This window comes from Cetorhinus maximus, chromosome 2 (assembly GCF_964194155.1).
Source record: "Cetorhinus maximus chromosome 2, sCetMax3.hap1.1, whole genome shotgun sequence".
NCBI classification, from domain to species: domain Eukaryota; kingdom Metazoa; phylum Chordata; class Chondrichthyes; order Lamniformes; family Cetorhinidae; genus Cetorhinus; species Cetorhinus maximus.
The window spans coordinates 212,577,456-212,600,968 of NC_135880.1; the positions used below are offsets into that span (position 1 = coordinate 212,577,456).

A 23,513-nucleotide genomic window follows, 5' to 3' on the forward strand; every position below is an offset into this window, starting at 1 on the left:
GAAAGTAGTTTGCACAAGGCCCACATTCAACACATTGGTTATTTTGGCAGACCCAGGACCCCAGGGTGAGAATTCTGCTCTAATCAATTTCCCTTCCTCATTTTGTTGACAGTATGGCCATTGTTGAGTTGGTCTTATCAATTTGAACCACAGTTCACCGATGAGCTGCCGAGTAGCTCAAGGGCTATAAAACTGATCAAAAAGTTGAGAGGAAGGGCTGGAAGGCTACAGGCACAAAACTGCAGCCCACAGAATGTGTGTGCAACTCGCACAAGCTAGGTCTGCAGAATTTTTGTTGTAAATTGACGCAACATTTTTTTTTAAAAGGGATGGTTATTTTGTAACTTGTGCAGTTCATTAAGAATTAAGATCATCAAACTGCAAACATCTTGTCTGCAGCAAATTCTAACAAACATTTATACAAAATGCCTGGGGACGCAACGAATTGATATAGTTTTTAAGATGGGCTTTTAAAAGTTCCTTAGATGAAAGATGTTAAAGAAAAGCTGCAGACTCATTTACTGTGTGCCAATTTCAGTAAAGAAGTAAGAATATTGTTCTATTTAAGTAATTTTTGTTGCAACTCAAGGGTTGCCTTTTCACGAAGAAAACAAAATAAATGCAGTTAAGGAGTCCTAGTAAGTTTAAGTTGTTTTTGAAAATTTCGGAAATCTTTCATGCTAGTTTGCAATAAACAAACTTACGGTAAATATATTCAAACAAGGTAACACAAAATAATTACCACAGTTTATGGTTGTTACATATATCAAAACATACAACTGTTCTCAACTGTTTCTAATTTTATGTTCTAGTTCATGTTTTTCATCTTACTAAAGTTGTGTGTGGGTCCTGACACCAACTTACTGCCTTATAGCAAAATAAACCTCTTATATCCCATTGCTTTGAAGCGAAACAAAATCTCGCAGTTAAAATAAATTACTGGGCAAATACCCTCTGAAACGGCCCAGCAAGCCACTCAATTCTATCAAACTGCTACATAAGCGTTGACGAAGTAAAAAACTGGACAGATCATTGGTACTTGAAATGACAATGGCACACCCTGCCCAGTTGACACTCCTCATTAACATCTGGGGACTTGTGCCAATTGGGAGAGCTGTCCCATAGACCAGTCAAACAATAGCCTGGCACAGACATGCTCACTGAATCATACCTCATAGCCAATGTCCCAGACTCCTCCATTACCATTCCTGGGTATGTACTGTCCCATTAGCAGCACAGAAGTGGCAGCGCAATGGTATTTATTTGGGAGCAAGTGGTCTTGGGAATCTTTAACATTGACTCTGGGTCCCATGAATCCTCTTGGCATCTGGTCAAACATGGGCAAGGGCACCTCCTATTAATTACCACCTACCGCCTACCCTCACCTGATGAATCAGTGCTCCTCCGTTTTGAACATCACTAGGAAGTAGAACTGAGAGCAGCCAGGGCACAGAATGTACGCTGGCTGGCGGACTTCAATCTCCATCACCAAGGGTGGCTCCATATCACCCCTCTTGCTGGCCAAGTCCTGAAGGACAGATCTGCCAGACTGGGCCTCCAGCACGTGTGAAACAACCAATGAGGGGGAAAACCTACTTGGCCTCGTCTCCACCAATCTATCTGTCAGAGATGCACCTGTCCATGACAGTATTAGTAGTGACCACTCCACGGTACTTTTGGAGGTGAAGTCTTTTCTTCACTGAAGACACCGTCCATTGTGTTGAATTGAACTATCATCATGCTAAATGGGATAGATTCAGGAGAGATCTAGCAGCTCAAAATTTGGCATCTACGAGGCTCTGTGGTTCACTGGAAGCAGTAGAATTGTATTCAACCATAATTAATAACCCCATGCCTGGCATATCCCTCGCTCTGTTACCATCATCAAGCCAGGGAACCAACTCAGGTTCCATGAGTGGTGGAGAACAGTATGCCAGGAGCAGCACCAGGCATACCCAAAAACAGGGTGCCAGCCTGGCGAAGCTACAACACAGGGCTCCTTACATTACAAGCAGCAGGAGCAGCATAGTGATCCTACAGCCAACGGATCAAATCAAAGCTCTACAGTCCTGCCACATCCAGATAATGGTGGTGGACGACAATTAAACAACTAACCAGTGGAGGAGGTTCCACTAACGTCCTAATCCTCAATGATAGGGGAGCCCAGTATGTCAGTGCAAAAGGCAAGGCTGAAGCATTTGCAAACCACCTTCAGCCAGAAGTGTAAAGTCAATGATCTGACTTGGCTGCCTCACGACCTCCACAGCAGCATAGATGCCAGTCTTTTGCCAATGTGATTCACTCCAAATGATATTAAGAAATGGCTGAATGTATTGGATATGGCAAAGACAATGGGCCCTGACAACATCCCAGCTGTATTACTGAAGACTAGCTCTGGAACTCACCATGGCCCTAGCCAAGCTTTTCCAGTACAGCTACAACACTGACATTTGCCTGACAGCATGGAAAATTGCCCAGGCATGTCCTGTACAGAACAGGACAAATCCAATCTGGCCAATTACCCATAATCAGAAAAGTGATGGAAGGTATCATCAACAGTGCAATCAATGAGCAATAATTTGCCTAGTTTAGGTTGCACCAAGGCTATTTAGCTCTGGCCTCATTACAACCTTGGTCCAAACATGGACAAAAAAGCTGAATGCCAAAGGGGAGGTGAGAGTGCCTGTCCTTGACAGCAAGGCAGCACTTGACCGAGTGTACCTTCAGGACCCCTAGCAAAATTGAAGTCAATGGGAATCGGGGGAAAGGTCTCCACTGTTTGGAGTCATAGCACAAAGGAAGGTGAATGTGGTAGTTGGAGGTCAATCACCTTTGTCTCAGGACATTGCTGCAGGAGTTCCTCAGGGTAGTGTCCGAGGCCCAGCCATCTTCAGCTATTTCAATCATGATCTTCCCTCCATCATAAGGTCAGGAATGGGGGTGTTCACTAGTGAATGCAATGTTTGGCTCAATTTGGAGCTCCTCAGATACTGAAATAGTTCGTGCCTGCATGCAGCAAAACTTAGACAACGTTCAGGCTTAGGTTGATCAGTGGCAACTAGCAAGCACACCACACAGGTGGCAAGCAATTAACATCTTCAAAAAGGGAGAATCTAACAATCTCCCCTCGATGTTCAACAGCTATACCATCGCCGAATCCCCCACCATCAACATCCTGGGAATTACCATTGACCAGAAACTTAACTGGACAAGCCAGATATGAAGACTCGAAACGTTAACTGATTTCTTCTCCACCGATGCTGCCAGACCTGCTGAGTTTTTCCAGGTAATTCTGTTTTTGTTTTGGATTTCCAGCATCCGCAGTAGCTTTTTGTTTTTAAGCCAGATAAATACTGTGGCTACAGAGCAGGTCAGAAGCTGGGCATTCTGCACCAAGTAACTCACCACCTGACTCCCCAAAGTCTGACCACCATCTACAAGGCATAATTCCGGAGTGTGATACAACACTCACCACTTGCCTGAATAAGCGCTGCTCCAACAACACACAAAAAGCTCAGGACCATCCAAGACAAAGTAGCCTGCTTGATCGGCACACCATCCACCAGCTACAACAGTCACTCCCTCCAGCACCGGCACAGAGTGGAAGCAGTGTGCATCATCCAGAAGATGCACTGCAGCAACTCAAGAAGGTTCCTTCAAATAGCACCTTTGAAACCCATGGCCTCTACCATCTAGAATAAGGGCAGCAGACACATAGGGACACCACCACCTGCAGGCTCCCCACCTCTAAGTCACACATCATCCTGACTTGGAACTACATTGCTGCTCTTTCACTGTCGCTGGGTCAAAAACCTGGAACTCCCTCCCGATTAGCATTGTGGGTACACCCTACATAACATGGAACAACGGTTCAAGAAGGGACAGAGACAAAAAAAAAAGCTCACATGTATTGGATGTTCTTATAACTTAGAAATTTCAGTTTAGAATGGGTCAAATTTTTCACAAGTTATGGTTCAAATCAAAGTTGCTATTAATATACAGTCTCAAGTAGTGTCTTGAATGGGAAAAATACAAATTACACACCTTTAATTTCAAAGAATTTCTCTCACATTCTTGCAAAACCTTATTTTCTTACTGTTCCTACCTCTGAATTCACTTCCAATGTGTTTTGCTCTTGCTGCTGCACTTCCTTGGCATGGGACAACATATTCTGCTTGCTCTCACTGCTTGCTTCATCCATTTCCTCAGGCATTAGATCACTGTAATACAGAGAACATACAAACACTTCTGCTTTATAAAAGCAAAAAACTGCGGATGCTGGAAATCCAAAACAAAAACAAAAATAGCTGGAAAAACTCAGCAGGTCTGGCAGCATCTGCGGAGAGCAGCACAGTTAACGTTTCGAGTCCGAATGACCCTTCAACAGAACTAAGTAAAAATAGAGAAGAGATGAAATATAAGTTGGTTTAAGGGGGGTGGGACAAGAAGAGCTGGATAGAGGGTCAGTGATAGGTGGAGATAACCAAAAGATGTCACAGACAAAAGGACAAAGAGGTGTTGAAGGTGGTGATATTATCTAAAGGAATGTGCTAATTAAGGGTAGAAAGCAGGACGAGCAAGGTACAGATTGCCCAAGTGGGGGTGGGGTGGGGGGAAGGGATCGAAATAGGCTAAAAGGTAGAGATAAAACAATGGATGGAAATACACTTAAAAATAATGGAAGTAGGTGGGAAAAGAAAAATCTATATAAATTATTGGAAAAAACAAAAGGGAGGGGGGAAATCAGAAAGGGGGTGGGGATGGAAGAGAGAGTTCATGATCTAAAATTGTTGAACTCAATATTCCGTCCGGAAGGCTGTAAAGTGCCTAGTCGGAAGATGAGGTGCTGTTCCTCCAGTTTGTGCTGAGCTTCACTGGAACAATGCAGCAGGCCAAGGACGGACATGTGGGCATGAGAGCAGGGTGGAGTGTTGAAATGGCAAGCAACAGGGAGGTCTGGGTCATACTTGCGGACAGACCGAAGGTGTTCTGCAAAGCAGTCACCCAGTCTGCTTTTGGTCTCTCCAATGTAGAGGAAACCGCATTGGGAGCAACAAAGGCAGTAGACTAAGTTGAGGGAAGTGCAAGTGAAACGCTGCTTCACTTGAAAGGAGTGTTTGGGCCCTAGGACGGTGAGGAGAGGGGAAGTAAAGGGCAGGTGTTGCACCTTCTGTGGTTGCATGGGAAGGTGCACTGGGGGGGGGGGGTTGAGGTGTAGGGGGTGATGGAGGAGTGGACCATGGTGTCCCAGAGGGAACGATCCGTGCGGAATGCCGCCGGGGGGGTGAAGGGAAGATGTGTTTGGTGGTGGCATCATGCTGGAGTTGGCGGAAATGGTGAGGATGATCCTTTGAATGCGGAGGCTGGTGGGGTGATAAGTGAGGACAAGGGGGACCCTATCATGTTTCTGGGAGGGAGAAGGTGTGAGGGCGGATGCACAGGAGATGGGCCGGACACTGTTGAGGGCCCTGTCAACCAGTGGGTGGAAAACCTCGGTTAAGGAAGAAAGAGGACATGTCAAAGGAACTGTTTTTGAAAGTGGCATCATCAGAACAGATGCGACGGAGGCGAAGGAACTGAGAGAATGGGATGGAGTCCTTACAGGAAGCTGGGTGTGAGGAGCTGTAGTCGAGGTAGCTGTGGGAGTCGGTAGGTTTGTAATGGATATTGGTGGACAGTCTATCATCAGAAATTGAGACAGAGAGGTCAAGGAAGGGAAGGGAAGTGTCAGAGATGGACCATGAGAAAATGATGGAGGGGTGGAAATTGGAAGCAAAATTAATACATTTTTCCAGGTCCAGACGAGAGCATGAAGCAGCACCGAAGTAATCATCGATGTACCGGAGAAAGAGTTGTGGGAGTGGGCCGGAGTAGGACTGGGACAAGGAATGTTCCACATACCCCATAAAGAAACAGGCATAACTGGGGCCCATGCGGGTACCCATAGCCACACCTTTTATTTGGAGTAAGTGAGAGGAGTTTAAGGAGAAATTGTTCAGTGTGAGAACAAGTTCAGCCAGACGGAGGAGAGTAGTGGTGGATGGGGATTGTTCGGGCCTCTGTTCGAGGAAGAAGCGGAGAGCCATCAGACCATCCCGGTGGGGAATGGAGGTGTAGAGGGATCGGACGTAATTCTGCTTTATGTTATATTCACTATCACATCACAACCGAAGAAGATGCAACTTTTTAGAAGGATTTTTTTTCAAGAAAAATCACAAATACTCATAGAACAAAAAATATGCTTATGATTTGGCTTATTATGATTTGACAGCAGGGTTCTTATTTGTATCAGTTTTTAAATTGAGAAATGGGAATGAAACAAACATGGGATGGTCACCTTTTATATAGAAAGGGTTACAATTACTTAAAGTATATGGAAATTTCTAGCAGCCATTTTAAAAATTGCAACCATTGCAACCCATCAAAAATCATATGTCATTAAGTTTATTCTGATGAAGTCACTTTCTCGCTTGGCACTGTTCAATGTGAAATTCAACCATTCAAGCCAGAAAGCCCCAAATTCAATCCTCAGTCTGAGCTGGGTTAGCTAATCTCAGTTTGCAGTCAGTACATGGTTACAGCTGACCTCAGTGCCACTGGGGAATAATGCGGGGTTTAAAAAAAAAACAAAATTCACCCAACAACCTGCTTCTAAATTTGTATGTGAACACCAGACAAGGCCAGTTTGGGTTTGGGCCCAACATCCTTGTTGCAGAAATTCCTGCCTACACCCAGTGATTTGACTCACACAAGAAAAAGATTTACATTTATGTAGTGCCTTTCACCAACCCAGGGCATCTCAAATGGAAATTGGCTGCTGCACTTTCTGAATTACAACAGTGACTATAATTCAGAAGCATTTCGTTGGTTGTGAAGCAATTTGGAACGTCCTGAGGTCGTGAAAGGCACGATATAAATCAAAGTTCATTCTTTCTCCTATGCTGTAATAGTTAACAAGGTTAAATCTGTAAGCATGTAAATTTAAATACAAATTGTAAAGCAGCACCTTGGAATATCAAGGAGGGAAGAAAAATCACAATTTTGGTTCAATTAAAAGGCATTTCAAGGTGAGGTGAATAAATATTTGCAGAAAAAACTTGCAATAATATTACAGGAAATACGAATGATGAATTTCAGTAATTATCCAAAATCAACTAAGCTATCAGAATGAAAGGCAATGTCCTAACATAAGAGTATTTACAGGCTCATAGTTCATTCTGCAGGCAGTCTGAGGCCATTTTCAAAAGGAAATCAGAAGAAAATCAAGTAACATGACAAGTGAAAATCCCCAAAAAAGATTTTTCCACGATTGTTGGGCCTAAATTTAACTAAGTTGCTGATATAACCAAGTTAGCAGCGCAGAGGCATGATCTTCATGGGCCACTGCTAAATTGGGTTGGGGGTATGTGCCTGTGTAAATTTCAGACCCAAACTACTGAATAGATAAAGTCTGGCTAGAGTGTGTGATATGCAGGCTCTGGGTACTACATCCAGGTCTTGGACTGTCTAACCAATGGCCCTGTTGGCTACTCAAAAAAGAAATGTTTTCTTTTTCTATGAGTTGTGAGCAGCAGGAGTGTGCCTTCTGGTTCCACAAACCCCCCATTTCCTGAACTCCTCCCCTCCATGGACTCTGAAACTGACAAGGACCAGATAAGCGAGCTGAATCAGTGAGCCTCAAGTAACCTGGATTATATTGTAAGGCCCAATGACGAATTGCATTTGGATCTCTCCGTTCTGCCGTGTTTTGGTTGTGCGCTACTGGAACTGCACCTTGTTTAAGGCGCTAATAAGTTTAAGCGCCTCGGTGCCTGATGACGGAATTCATTATAAAGATTGCTGAAAATTTAGTAAAGCACTCAAAATCTTTCAGCAGAATTTTTCTATTCAGCTGAAAGACAGCTCAAGGCAAATTTAAAAGTTGGGCACCGAGGAGGTAACTAATTCTTACAAGCTGTTCAATTTGAATACCTTACCTTTCATAAGATGATGGCTGCACTACTGAGGGTACAGAGGGTGAGAACATATCCTTTCTAGGATCCATAAGTAGTGGAGCTTTAGGTGCATCTTTAACAGGATCCGTAGAAGATAAGAAAGTCATTTGCCCAGGATCCGCAGAGGGAGAAGATGGAACTTTTGTAACAAATACGTCTACAGTTTTTTCTAGGTTGTCAGGTTCCAAAGAATTACATGGATTTCCAACATCTTTTTGGTTGTGTTTCAAACTGTAGTTTGACTCTGAACCAGAGTTATCACTTTCTGATGACACCTTTGATTCCTGTCCTTGGTTTATCTTGTCAACACTATCATTTTCAGACTCAGAGCTGCTAGCTTTGAAGTTGATTAACAAGAAAGGAATCTGTAAAATAAAGTCAAAACTCATTTTAAAAGGCTGCTTTTAAAATATATGTCATTCATCTTTTGTGGTTTCAGGCCAAAAGCAAGGTACAAGTTAATTACCTAAATTAGGGGGAGGTGATGGCGTAGTGGTATTGTCGCTGGACCAGTAGAGTCATAGAGGTCGACAGCACAGAAAAATGCCCTTCGGCCCAACAAGTCTGTGCTGGTCAAAACAAGTACCTAACTATTCTAATCTCATTTTCCAGCACTAAGCCCATAGCCTTGTATGACATGACATTGCAAGTGCACATCCAAATATTTCTTAAATGTTATGAGGGTTTCTGCCTCTACCACTCTTTCAGGCAGTGAGTTCCAGATTCCCACCACCCTCTGGGTGAAAAAATTCTTCCTCACATCCCCTCTAAACCTCCTGCCCATTACCTTAAATCTATGCCCCCTGGTTATTGATCCCTCCACCAAGGGGAAAAGTTCATTCCTGTTTACCCTATCTATGCCCCTCAATCATGTCCCCCCTCAATCTCCTCTGCTCTAGGGAAAATAACCCCAGTCTTTCCAATCTCTCCGCATAACTAAAAATCTCCAGCCCAGGCAACATCCTGGTAAATCTCCTCTGCACTTTCTCTAGTGCAATCACAACCTTCCTATAATGCAGATTCCAGAACTGCACGCAATACTCTGCTGTGGCCTAACCAGCGTTTTATACAGTTCCAGCATAACCTCCCTGCTCTTATATTCTATGCCTCGGCTAATAAAGGCAAGTATCCCATGTGCCTTCTTAACCACCTTATTCACCTGCCCCGCTACCTTAAGGGACCGGTGGACATGCACACCAAGATCCCTCTGATCCTGGGAACTTCCCAGGGTCCCACCATTCATCATGTATTCCTCTCCAAGTGTAGATTAATTCTGTCCCGCAGAATTGATTTCAATAGTTTTCCACCAGTAATCCAGAGACCAGGGTAATGCTCTGGGGACTCGGGTTCGAATCCTGCCATGGCAGGTGGTAGAACGTGAACTCAATTTTTAAAAAAATCTGGAATTAAATGATGACCATGAAACCATTGTTGATTGTTGTAAAAACTAATGCCCTTCAGGGAAGGAAATCTGTCGTCCTTACCTGATCTGGCCTACATGTGACTCCAGACCCACAGCAATGTGGTTGACTCTTAAATGCCCTCTGAAATGGCCTAGCAAGCCACTCAGTTGTAACAAACCACTACAATGACAGAAAAAAGGAATGAAACTGGACGGACCACCCAGCATCGACCAAGGCGCCGGAAACGACAACGGCAATTGCAGCCCTGTCGACCCTGCAAAGTCCTCCTTACTAACATCTGGGCCAGTGCCAAAATTGAGAGAGCTGTCTCACAGACTAGTCGAGCAACAGCGTGACATAGTCATCCTCACCGAATCATGCCTTACAGATAATGTCACAGAATCCACCATCACCATCCCTGGGTACGTCCTGTCCCAGCAGAGGTGGCAGCACAGCGGTATACAGTCGAGAGGGAGTTGCCCTGGGAGTCCTCAACATCAACTCCTGACCCCATGAAGTCTCATGGCATCAGGTCAAACGTGGGCAAGGAAACCTCCTGCTGATTACCACATACCACCCTCCCTCAGCTGATGAATCAGTGCTCCTCCATGTTGAACATTACTTGGAGGAAGCACTGGGGGTGGCAAGGGCACAGAATGTACTCTGGGTGGGGAACTTCAATGCCTATCAGAGTGGCTCGGTAGCACCACTACTGACCGAGCTGGCCAAGTCCTAAATGACACAGCTGCTAGACTGGGTCTGCTGCAGGTGGTGAGAGAACCAACAAAGGGGAAAAACATACTTGACCTCATCCTCACCAACCTGCCTGCCGCAGATGCATCTGTCTAGTGTTGGTAGGAGTGACCGCCAAACAGTCATTGTGAAGACTAAGTCCCGCCTTCACATTGAGGATACCCTCCATCGTATTGTCTGGCACTACCACCCGTATAAATGGGATAGATTTCAAACACATCTGGCAACTCAAGACTAGGTATCCATGAGGCGCTGTGGGCCATCAGCAGCAGCAGCATTGTACTCAAAATACAATCTGTAACCTCATGGCCCAGCATAGTCCTCAACCCTGGTTCAATGAAGAGTGCAAGGGAGGGCATGCCAGGAGCAGCACCAGGCATGCCTAAAAATGAGGTGTCAACTTGGTGAAGCTATAACACAGGACTACATGCATGCCAAACAGCATAAGCAGCAAGTGATAGTCAGAGCTAAGCAATCCCACAATCAACGGGTCAGATCCAAGCTCTGCAGTCCTGCCACATCCAGTAGTGAATGGTGGTGGACAGTGCTAGGCCCAACCATCTTCAGCTGCTATGATGACCTTCCTTCCATCATAAGGTCAAAAGTGGGGATGTTCACTGATGATTGTATAATATTCAGCACTATTCGCGACTCCTCAGACACTGAAGCAGTCCATGTCCAAATGCAGCAAGACCTGGACAATATCCAGGCTTGGGCTGACAAGTGGCAAGTAACAGTCGCACCACACAAGTGTCAGGTAATGACCATCTCCAACAAGAGAAAATCCAACCATCACCCCTTGATGCTCAATGGTTACCTTTGACCAGAAACTGAACTGGACTAGCCATATAAATATGGCTACAAGTGCAGGTCAGAGGCTAGGAATCGTGCTACAAGTTTCTCACCTCATGACTCCCCAAAACCTGTCTAAAGCACAAATCAGGAGTGTGATGGAATATTCCCCACTTGCCTGGATGAGTGCAACTCCCACAACACTGAAAAAGCTGGACACTGTCCAGGACAAAGCAGCCCGTTTGATTGGCACCATATCCACAAACATTCACTCCCTCCACCACTGACGCACAGTAGCAGCAGTGTGTACTATCCACAAGATGCACTGCAGGAATTCACCAAGGCTCCTTAGACAGCACCTTCCAAACCTATGACCACTACCACCTAGGAGGACAAGGGCAGCAGATAGATGGGAACACCACTGCCTGGAGGTTCCCCGCCAAGTAACGCATCACCCTGACTTGGAAATATATCACTATTCCTTCACTGCCACTGGGTCAAAATCCTGGAACTCCCTTCCTAACTGTACTGTGGATGTACCTACCACATAGACTGCAGCGGTTCAAGAAGGCAGCTCAACACCATTTTCTCAAGGGCAACGGGGGATGGGCAATAAATGCTGGCCTACACAGCGAAGCCCACATCCCGTGAATGAATAAGTTAAAAAAAAAGTCCAACATGAACTGAATCTAACTAGAAGTGCTTTATCCAAGCTATACCTTAAATAGAATGAAAGGAGTTTATAATACAAGGGAAGGCTATTTGGCCTTCTACCATGTAGCTCTTTGGGAGAACCATAATACATAAAATATTTTTTCCACCAAAGTTAAATTTTTACTTTTATTTTCTTCTCTGCTCTCTACTCTCTGAAAGGCATGCTGTCATACAGTTCTGTTGGCATAAGCAGCCATTCTTAAACAACCAGCACTGAAAATCACAATCTTATTTTTAATATTATTGGGATAAAGGCATTGCTGACAAGGAGAACAGTTATTGTCCATCCCTGCTTGCCTGAGGTGATCCTCATAGAGGGCCACTGCAGTCTATGTGATAAAGATACTCCAACAATGCTGCTAGGCAGGCAGTTCCAGGGCTTTGACCAACGACAATGATGGAACAAATCTATGTCCCAGTCAGGATGGTGTGTGACTCAGGGTCTAAGAGGAGACTGTGTTCCCATGTATTAACTGCATTTGTCCTTCTAGGCAACGGACTTCCATTATGACTTAACCCTGCACCAACGGATGATAACGCACTTCCCACATGGGTCACTGGAAAACAATCAGGTCTATATCTATTTCTTGGCCTCGTGTCTCTGAGGACAACAGCAATGACTTCAGAATGAACTGGAGTCTTATGGTTGAGGAGGCTCAGGCTTTACAACACAAATTTAACACAGATGCCATTTGAATAGTTTTTTTTTCCGAAAACTAATTTTTCCACATTCACAAGGTTAGGTTATGAAACAATACTAGAAATATGAGATACCCAGAGGCAGCACTTTGTTGAAATGCATAGAATCATAGAATGATTACTGCACAAGAGGCCATTCAACCCATCATGTCAGTGCCAGCTCTTTGCAAGAGCAATTCATCTAGTGTCACTCCACCCCTTTTTCCCCCATAGCCCTGCAAATGTTTCCTCTTCAGATAATGATCCAATTCTCTTTTGAAAGTCATGATTGAATCTGCCTCCACCACACTCTCAGGCAGTGCGTTCCAGATCCTAATCACCTGTGTAAAAATGATACCTGAAACTCTGCCCGTGGGTGTTAATGCTGCGGTGACAGGGGTTTTATGCAATGAAGTGACTCTTATCACAGCAACATCTGCACTCATTGGCAATTACCATCACAGGTATGGACCAACATGTGAAAAACAGCAGTGACATCTGTGAAGATCTGACAACAATAAGCTGAATATTTCTGTTACGTCCTTGGAAAATAAATGCTGCTACATTTGGGGTCTTTATGTACAGATGGACCGCAATTTGGCAGCACTTAACTTTACTGGACAGATTGTCCGGCATGGATTCAAGAAGGCTCATTTGCACCAGGTCACTGAAAGGTCAACATTAGGCATTGTTACCCCAAGGCGGACATCAATTAATTCAGCACAGGGCAGGGATGTGAGACCTCCCCACTGTGTATGGCTCACAAACACACCATTTTGTGTATTAACTCACTCACTTATTCATTAGAAGGGCTGGTGAGGGAGACAAACTCCTCTATAAGTGCCACCTCAGGTGACGTATTTTTTTCTTTCTCGATATTGGGGTGCAATGACAAGCTCAAGACAGAAGATGGAGCCAGACATCATACTTTAAAACATGCCTCATTTATAAAACAGCACGTTGCTATGTTTATTTTGCGAACAATGATTTCTATGCCGTATTACAGGAGTGATTAAAATTTGATCAACAGGTGTTACATTTTAACATGACCAAAATAACGGTGCAAAACTATTCAGCACTGTGTAGAATAAAGTTTCATGAAGATTTTTGGGGGAAAAAATTGCCTCATCAAATTTAACAGGATATTAGGAATAGGTTGCATACTTACATCCAATTGTAGAGCTTGCTGAGTTTGCTCCCGATCAGAGTATATATTATCTTTGGTATTTTTTACCCAGACATCCACAGATTCTACTGTAGGGATCACATCATCATCCTCACTAGAGACATCATCTTCCTCATCATCCTCTTCAACTGCAGAGCTCTCAGAATCACAGCTTTGTTCTTTCAAACTTTACATAGACACGGTTTTAACCAACATTAGTCTTATGACTTTTCAAATTAAAAGTTCAACATTTAAACAGGCACATGAAAAACATCTTCATTTTTTGAAAAATTATTCTTTTTTTTTGTTTTATACTTATGATAACATGAGTCAACACTATAATTGGGAAAAGCAGCAGTTTAAATATGTTTTACCTGATGTCATCTTTCTCCCAGCTCCCATCTGCTTTTTCTGAAAATAAACAACAAACAGAAAATACTTTCAAGTAACACAGATCTGAATATTAAATCTTGCATTAAAACTTCAGTCCCCAAATATGATGAATTAATGGCGTAAACTAGTGGCGCTACTTATTCGCTAATATTCAACATTTATGTCTCCATTGTATAATTGTACTTAACATCCATTTTGTCATAATTGTCTCTTCCAGCTATCAAAAAAAGCTTTTACTAACTAGGCCTTTTGTGTGCATTTTTTTTTGTTTTTAAAAGAACTAAAGCACTTCTGGACTCACACAAGACCATAGGGTCTGGAACAAAGTATTTCTGACAGAATTCAACCTGAGCACTCAGGAGTAGCACACTGTTGGTCAGCACTAATGATGACTCCTTCCAGGTCAACGATGATTGGGTGAAGAGCAATAATTGGTCACATTAGATTTATTCTACTGATTGTACGGCACAATCTTTTATACCAGTGTAACACATGAGAACAACATTGCTGTTTCAGGAATCACAAACATATTAGCAACGTGATGAACTCTCCAGTTTGCAACAAGCTTGTATTTTTGAGATATCCCCTTAACCCAAAGTAAAACTGTGCTAAGCTAGTTCAGGGAAAGTAATTTGCAATTGGGTTTTCTAGCTGTAAGGTTATTTCTGCGAACTAATCTGGTGACTTGATGTTGCTATGGAGAGGGGAGCTGGGTACCTAAGAAAGGCTAATAAAAGCTAATTGCAGGGCCAGTTGTGCTGAGAGTAATCACACAGAACTCCAGGTGATCAGGAAAAGCAAGCAGGGCTCATTACAAGTAAGGTCAGGTTTTCTGTTTAGCTGTGAGAAGAACACACAGAATTTCTGGAACTCTTGGTGAAGCGATATGTGAGCTAGCTAAAAGGAAATGAAACCCAAAAACACACTAAAAAGAGGAGCGTTTGTACTAGATGGGACCAGTATTGGTTGAAAAGAAACACTGGAAAGTCACACCATTACGACTGTCGTGGCCAGAGGGAGAAAAAGTTCATAGAAGTGCATTTCATTGGTGTTAATTGTATTAGGGAACCTCAGTTGAAATAAAGCCGTTGGTGAAAGCAACTCGAGGGTCAAATCCAGAGAGTAGGAAAAGTGTGAGATCCTAGATTTACCACAGCAGAATTTGAAAGATTTTGAGACTGCACATGCTGCCACATTTGTGCTGGGAGTGATGCTGAAATAGTTTCCATTGAAACACCATTTGTCTGTTAATGCATGCTTAATTTAAATTGATTTGGCGTTAAAGTGTGTGGATGCTGATGCTGTCTTAAAATGAAGGAATACCAATTCCTTGGAATTGTCTAAGTAAATCGACTCATCAAGTATAAACAGGTCTGTACCAACCTTTTGATGAAAGTACTTGCTCAGTCTGGATCAGTTCTCGCTGTTCTGTCAAACCCTTCACATTCAGCCCTTTCCACTGACATACTTGAATTGCCAAAGAATTAGCCTTCAAAGCACGAGTAAACCAGCCTTTCCCACAGAGTGCTCCTGCAAACAGATAATGGCCCTAAGGAGAGAAAAACAATATGAAAAAGTGGAATCAAAGCCACAAGTGTGCTTCTTAAATATGTTACTACACAAGTGCATGAAAAATGGCAAAAAGCAAATTGCTAATATGTTCTGCATGGTTATTCCATTCACATTTCGCTAATACAGGTATAAAACTTTGTCCCAACTTATTACACAGGCAAAAAAGTCCAAAATAAGAATACTTTACAATACAGAACCTGAGAATTTACAATGGGGCAACAGTACCAGATGGAAAAAAAGCATCTATGAATAATGTTAAGCCTATTAATAGTGGTCCTGCCAACAAAACATACCAGCAGCTCTTCTGCAATTTACAAATATTGAAGATACTGAATAGAATACTGCTCCAAAACACAGTATTTCTGTTTGGGCTCTGCCATACTTGTCACTAGAATTTCAGTAAAGTAAAATGATTCATGTGTGGAATGGGTGCATTGAGTCTGAATGAAATATGGATAAACATCCAACAATGCAATCATGGATTCTGTCCTTCCAGTTGTTTCTGGAAAGTGCATGTTGAGCTTTATAACATTAGGATGAAGGGTTAACGGTGCCAATGCAGAAACAATGTGAACTAAATAAGGTTATTACATAAACAACATATTGATGAAGTGTAATATTATAGTGGAATGCTTAGACTTAGAGGCTTTTCCATGCCTAGTGACACATGGCGCAGACAAAGCACGTGCTTACGTCTGTTTCCATGGCTAATTTTTTTCTGGAACAGGTCGTCAGCCTGACCCCAGAGGCTATAGCTTGAGGGGTGGCACTCCGCATCAAACATGACTGACCATGAGACTCTATGCTCTTAGCGCCTGCCATAGGCACACTGGAAGGATTTACAAGTTGATCCAAGTCCTGAAGTGGGACTCAAACCTGAAGCTTCTGGCTCAGAGGCAGGGATATGACCCAAAGCGCCACAAGATCCTCATATTATAGTGTACAAGTTCTTAAGTTTTGGGAACGAGGCCAATCCAGGCAGTTTTGTACAAATCAAAATACTGCGGATGCTGGAAATAGGTCAGGTGGCATCTGTGGAGCGAGAAACAGAGTTAACGTTTCATTTCGATGATCTTTCATCAAAACCGGGGTAGTTTGGCATCTTTATCTCAAGGAGTAAAAAAAGCTGCACCAAGCAGAATGTTTAGTATTTCACAAACTAGTGGAAGTGTATTCCACTGAATTGCCAAACACCAACTATTTCCACAGGAAAATACTTGTATGCTTATTATCGACTCTCCTTTGTTCCCTTACTTTAGAAATACTGATTGCTTTCAGGCAGTTGGTAGTCATTTACACAGTATTTCCCCTTCCCTAATTGACATTTTGAAGTTCCACTCCAATGACACATGCAAGGCCGCTTATGTGACCATTACCAGAACATCATAGCCATATGAGAGTTCTTCGCAAAAATGTCTGCTCCTGGGCTACTTAAAGCTAAGGGCAAGGTTACAAGGATGATTGGGACGCAGTAGAAAGTGTGCAACTATATGGTAATTCTATTTAAATACTCCACCAGAAAATACTATTCAATTAGAAACATGCATATAGTTAAAGCAGCCAACCTTTGGTTGTAACATAATCTTAAACTACTTTTGTCTCAGTAACTCAAGCAAAGGAGACTGAAAACCTATGTCGCCTATTGGGCCATAACTTCCAATGGAGTGGCAATTTAGTTGGATTGCCACTCCGCTTGAAAGTTCTTACATTGAAATACAGGCAATCGTATCTTGCCAGACCTTCTCACTCAGGCTGGGCGAGATCTGGGGAGTGCAGCGCGTCCCCAGGGCCTAGTGTCAAGGGCCGCAGAGTTGCAAGTAGGCCATGCCTCTTTTTTCATGGCACTAGCTTCCATAAACCAGGTAAGTTTAAAGGTCCAGCCAAGTTTAAAGGTCCTTGTCAAGTCAAGGAGAAGGTGAGTATATAAAGGTAGGTAGGATTCAGAGAGGGGGAACCACAGGTCAGCTTGGGCATTTGTTGGGGGGGTTGTGAGGGCGGAGTGGGCCTTGGCAGGGGGAGGGCAAAGAGTCCCCATAGGGGTGGGGAATCCTATGGGGGTTGGGGGAAATTCCATGGGGTGGGGAGCTCCCATAGGAGGGGGGGGGGGGGGGGGTATAGTCCCTTGGGGGGGTGGTCGATGTGTAATAGTTACCCAGAAGCTAGTATTGGTTTTAATTCTTCTAATTTTTTCTGGGTGACTATCAATGTAAGACAGTATGTAAGAACCAATATGATGCCCTGGAACTCGGAAGTTATGGCCCAATAACTTATTTCCTGGCAATAACTAAATACATCACTTAAGAAGTTTAAAGTGCAAGTCACAATACTAAGCTTCAGGGAGGATGTCATCAAGCAACTATGAAAGGGATCCTAACTTTTTCCAAAACAGTGTCACAAAACAAGACAAAAACTGCCTTCCCCGACTCATACATGGTGTAATATGCAGGATGTGACTTCAGTAGTAATCATAAGGGGTTCAGATGCCACTGAAGTTTTGTGCTTATGCTGTTATAGAGTCAGAGGTCTGCAGCATGGCAAAAGGCCCTTTGGCCCATCAAGTCTGTGCCGGTCAAAACAAGCACCTAACTATTCTAATCCCACTTTCCAGCACTAGGCCCATAGCCTTGTATGCCATGGCATCGCAAGTGCACATCCAAATACTTCTTAAATGTTATGAGGGTTTCTGCCTCTGCCACCCTTTCAGGCAGTGACTTCCAGATTCCCACCACCCTCTGGGTGAAAAAATTCTTCCTCACATTCCCCTCTAATCCTGCCCCTTACCTTAAATCTATGACCCCTGTTACTGATCCCTCCACCAAGGGGAAAAGTTCCTTCCTGTCTACCCTATCTATGCCCTCATAATTTTATACACCTCAATCATGTCCCCTGTCAATCTCCTCTGATCCAGGGAAAATAACCCCAGTCTATCCAATCTCTCCTCATAACTAAAATTCTCCAGCCCAGGCAACATCCTGGTAAATCTCCTCTCCAATTGCAATTCTCAATGGTATCTAATTACCAACTGAATGTCTATGTTAAACTTACCTCAATAGAATGAGGCCTCAGGACAATACACCTTTTAGCATCACTCCATGCTTTTCTGTCAAATATAAAGTTGCACAATCTGAACAAAATGTAGTGTACAAATACAACCTTATACTAATAATGTTTGTACTGTATTTATAATGAAGAGATTAAGATTAATGCATTCAAACAGATTGGGTTTTTGTTATCAAAACTAATTTTAAAATTCTACTTCAACGACAGAATATTTTAATTATTTCTCCAAGTGAGAAACTAGACAAGGATCCCAAAAGAGATGATGGAAAAGGCCAGTCCAGTCATTTTTTTTAAGTCTGTAAATGGGAACATTTAACAGGTGCACTTCTTAAAACCTGAGAAGTACACAGGGAGAATGCAAGGCCATTTATCAGTGAGTCACAGATTTAACATAATTTTATCTTTCCAAAGGCAAAAGCTTCTGCTAATGGCAAGTAGGGATATGGTTGAGCAATGGGCAGTAACAGGGTACATTTCATATGACAACCATATGTTAAAATTCTAAACGTTTCTTTATAATGTTTCTTAATAAACAGTTGCTGCAAAACATCACAGCTACCATGGGTCAAAATCCTGGCGCTCCCTTCCTATCAGCACTGTGGGTATACCTACACCACATGGACTGCAGCGGTTCAAGAAGGCAGCTCACCACCACCTTCTCAAAGGGCAACTAGGGGAGGGTAATAAATGCTGGCCCAGCCAGCAAAGCCCACATCCTGTAAATGAACATTTTAAAAAGCAGTATTTAGTTGCAGGCAGACATGGAGTCACGAATAAGTACTCAAAGTGAAGTGCTTAGGCCAATGATACATAGTGTATGGTCATTATATTTTTTTATTTAACAAAATTAGGGATTGTGCTTAAGCAATTCCATCTTAAAGAATAAGAATCAGAAGATGTCTGCTTGCTGGAGGGAGAGGAGCACTGCAGTGACATAAGCCATTCCTCTGAGGGGTATGCCCAGCATTCAACACTGTTATCACAATATCTGGACTATTTCTGGACTGAATAAAACAGGGCTTTAAATCTCCATGCTTGCTGAAATCTATGAAAAGGGAATGAAAACTGCGCTTCAATTTTAAAAGTTAGTTTTAATAATGTCTATTGGGTGCGGATGGTCACTGCAAACTAATTTGCAGCAGTTCTGTGTAACATTAGCCAGATACTAAAACATTTCAAAACATGAATAACCAGAAGTTCCTGATGTTTTGGAAGCCTGGTTCTGAACTGGCTTTAAGCCTCATCAGACAAAACAAGAACACTAGATATCATCTGTGCTCCAGAGATACCCTGACTGGCCCTCCTTGATCCTCTTATCATATTGCAAGACACGAATATCTTACAGGCTTTACAGAAAAGCTCTTCAAATACTTCACCCTACCGATATGCGTTGCATTAATTATCCCATGTAGCATATCCAAGACTAAACTTTAAGTGTAACGCATTATCTAGAATTACTTTCCTTGTTAAAATAACAATATTTAGTGAACAGATGCAAACTTACTTGTACTGACACAACTGGAAATAGCAATAAGATCTCTTCTCATACAGCAAATGATTAAATGCACTACAACAAGAATTTGCACAAATCAGTTCTCCATACTGTAACATTTTACAGAATACAACATAAATCACATAATGCAGAATTTATGATAACATAAATGGAACATTTAATTGGAATGATGGATGCAAGCAAACAGAATCTATAAGTTTTACTCTTTCTAATGTTTTAATAGATAATCTGGACTGCATCAGTTGTCTTTTGAAATAACTTCAGAAGGTTTAAATCACATATGAGTGAGTTACAAAATATATGAATAAAAGGGAGATAGAACATATGCAAGAGAAAAAGGCTCCAGATATCTCTAATTTCTCAATTCTTTCATTAGCCCAGGGAGCACTGAGATTTGAAACCTGCTAATACTCTATGATCAGACAGTAAATGTTTGGAAAAGCAACCTGGGGTAACTTGCCACAACCTCAGTGCCTCCGCTGAAACCACAAACTTGCCATTTGAAAAAGAAAGCACTACTATAAACCAACACCTTTACTACCTTAGGCCTTTTCATCCTTAGAATTGCACTTTTAGCAAAATTGCTTTACAGATACCAACAAAAGGATAATATGAAATTCATCAATGCTGAAGCCAAGGTACTAAAATGCCTACATTACCATTCTAATCCATTAGCCTCACTCACATGTATGTAAAAACCTTCTGCTTTTGTGTGGACCTTTAACATGAAAAACTTACCATACTCTTATTGCTTCATTCAAAGACTTCACTGCTGCTTCATAATGTTGCTTTTTCATGTCTGATTCCCAATGTTCGTGAAATATTTTTGCTCTCTGATCATAAGAAAACAGTTAAAGACGTTAATAACACTAACCCTCAATTTTCAACGCCTAATGAAAAATCAAACAAAAAAGGGATTCTAAAAATCTATCCTTGTTTGGCAGCATTTTTCTATACATTGGCCATAAGGATGCTGGACTTGGAAGTGGAAAAATTCATGGTGCAACAGATTGGTGATGAGGTAAGCAGCTGAGGAAGCCTAACTCTGCATCAAACTTGCACTACTAAAATTCAAAGAGTGCAAGACATTAAGAACGGATGCCAAAACTGGAGAATTACTTCATTCTCCAGCAACATAGTTCACTTCAATGAGCAAAGAATGCTTCAATATACATCAACAAAATACATCATTTTTTTAGTCCAGTATGAGTTGCTCATGCTCTCCGTTAAGTGTGAAAGAACTGAGATTATAGCACTGAAAAATTATTATTGATGTTAGTTTCAATGCTACATTGCCACTGTACTGACTGTCAACAATACTGTCTGCACAGGTGAGACAGAAATTGACAAGGGGGCATTTAATTTCAAAGTTGCCCAAAATCTGTTATACTGATTGATAATTTGTTTTGTTTCTCAAGGAATTTTTTTTTAGAAAAGTATGCATCTTCCCAAAATAATCTTTTTTAACGTTCCAAATTGTAGCATCAAAAATAATTGACTGAAAAATGAATTCATAGCATTTTGTTATAAAGTGAGGCAATATTATTGCTTCCAAAGGGTCAATTGAATCTCTTACCTCCTCTTCCTGAAAGCACTGATCTTCAAATTGTTCAAACAGATCATTATGATCTATAGAATATTGCTTTATAAGACTGAAATCTACAAGAAAGAAAGAAAATTCAGCTGAACTACAGAACCAGGATCAAGTTTAATCCTGAATTGCTAAAGCGTAACTTCATAGCAAATCCTGGTGACATCAAGAGTATAAAATCTGTTCTTTCATGGACTCAACATCTTGACAAAAGGATTAACAGTTTCTCATCACACACCCTCCCAGATAAATTGAGTGAAACTTCAGAACATTCTTACTGGCATCATACATTGTATAACTTTAACATGCCGCATGAAACTTCTGGCATGTCCTTTTGCTGCTGAATGCATGTTTAGCTTTGAGTGTTCAAGAGAGGGCATTAGATAGAATGACAAGGTCAAAAATGGCAGGGCTGATGTCAAGTCAGTGTTACATGCTGACTGACGTCATAATCTGTCTATTCTGCATACTTTCAGTGCCCGCAACAAGATGTCGTGCAAGACAGGCCACACCAAATTGTGTGCATGTGGTGTGGGCACCATTTTGGTATCCAAAGCAGAACCCATAGCAGCAAAACGGCAGATGCTATGAAGCCTAATTTTATGGCCAAAGTTCTATCATTGATGAATTAATGTTCAAATGGTACAGAGCAAATCTGGACAAGCAACACATCAGATATGCCAAATCATAATCTGAAGGTTGAGAGAGTTGGTGCAATTGCTGTATATATGCATTTAAAATTGATAATTTTTAGGCCAATTTTTTTAAGCCAGTCTTAAGAAGTCTCAAAAGCCAAGACTTCTACGAATAATGTTTTTAAGAGATTGGCATGTGTGTTTGATTTGGGTCCAAGAAAGACCATTACAATGGAATAAAGTAAAGACATCAAAGATTTCATATTAACTGTCATTCATAACCTGATCACATAAATAATTTGAATAAGTAACAAATCTTAAACATAGAAATGTTTAAGCATTTACTTACCAGCATTAATTTCCATTAGTATGTATACATTTACAATGAAATCAAAACATTAACATCTCCAGTATGGTTCTGAAATTTTTGAGCTTTGATCCCTGAGAAACTTGGGTCGACTTTTACACAAGGTATATGAAAAGTTACAGTTTTTTAGGTCAAAAATCATGGGGCCGACTTTTACAAGGGTAACTTTTACACAAGTATATATGGTAACTCCATAATGGTATGGTTGCAAGATCACTTTCCTGTCAGTCTTATAAACTCGGCACAATGAAACTTTATAATTTAAGACTTCCAAGTCTAGTTATATAAATGAAGCACTACTCTCACAAAATTTGAGTGGTTTTTTTTTGTAAACAAGATTTCTTATTTGAGCTTACAATACAGAAAGATACCAGCCGTCATGAAGCAAATTTTAAACTGTTTTGTCTCACTTTTGCTTTCACTACTCCCTTGTTCTCTCTTCCTTCCTTGATTCCCTATGTGCAGCACCGCCGGAGAATATCTAATGGGATAAATATTTCCTAAAGCTTACTCTAAATTCCCAACCTTTTAAGCAAATACAAAACCTAAGAATTGTTAGGAGATACATTAAGTGCATAACACAAAAAGCCAGTATGTCATAGACCAAGATACTAGTGAGCTGAATGTGCCATCAAATGCATTTCCAAAGCACAGGTTTACCATCAGCATACAGTCAAAAAGCATTTTCTTTGTACCAATGTTTTCCTGCAGTACGTTTTTGCCAACTAACATTTAATTACAAGAACTAGTAACTTTAAATATTTATCTTTTAACAAAATTTCAAGTGTTGTAAAATCCTTCTGTATTGAAACAGAGACTCTCACTTTAAACAATGAATAAATTATCAGCTAGAAGCAAGAAGTGGAATTCACAATTCTTGACA

General features: G+C 41.7%; 1 protein-coding gene across 3 annotated transcripts in view; it reads right to left on the reverse strand.

Moving 5' to 3' along the window:
- The window catches only part of LOC144669712 (uncharacterized), a 103,228-nt gene that overhangs the window by 68,911 nt on the left and 10,804 nt on the right, over positions 1–23,513 (reverse strand). For all 3 annotated transcript variants that reach the window (XR_013573718.1, XM_078532185.1, XM_078532184.1), the window contains exons 8-16: positions 21,614–21,696; positions 20,776–20,870; positions 20,029–20,091; positions 18,510–18,564; positions 15,276–15,441; positions 13,874–13,910; positions 13,503–13,686; positions 7,977–8,359; positions 4,106–4,220 (exon numbers count right to left, since the gene is read on the reverse strand). Coding sequence is in view for 2 of the 3 variants with exons in the window: in XM_078532185.1 (XP_078388311.1) it covers positions 4,106–4,220; positions 7,977–8,359; positions 13,503–13,686; positions 13,874–13,910; positions 15,276–15,441; positions 18,510–18,564; positions 20,029–20,091; positions 20,776–20,870; positions 21,614–21,696 (1,181 nt within the window). In the remaining variant the exon portion in view is untranslated. The remainder of the gene's footprint in view (positions 1–4,105; positions 4,221–7,976; positions 8,360–13,502; positions 13,687–13,873; positions 13,911–15,275; positions 15,442–18,509; positions 18,565–20,028; positions 20,092–20,775; positions 20,871–21,613; positions 21,697–23,513) is intronic.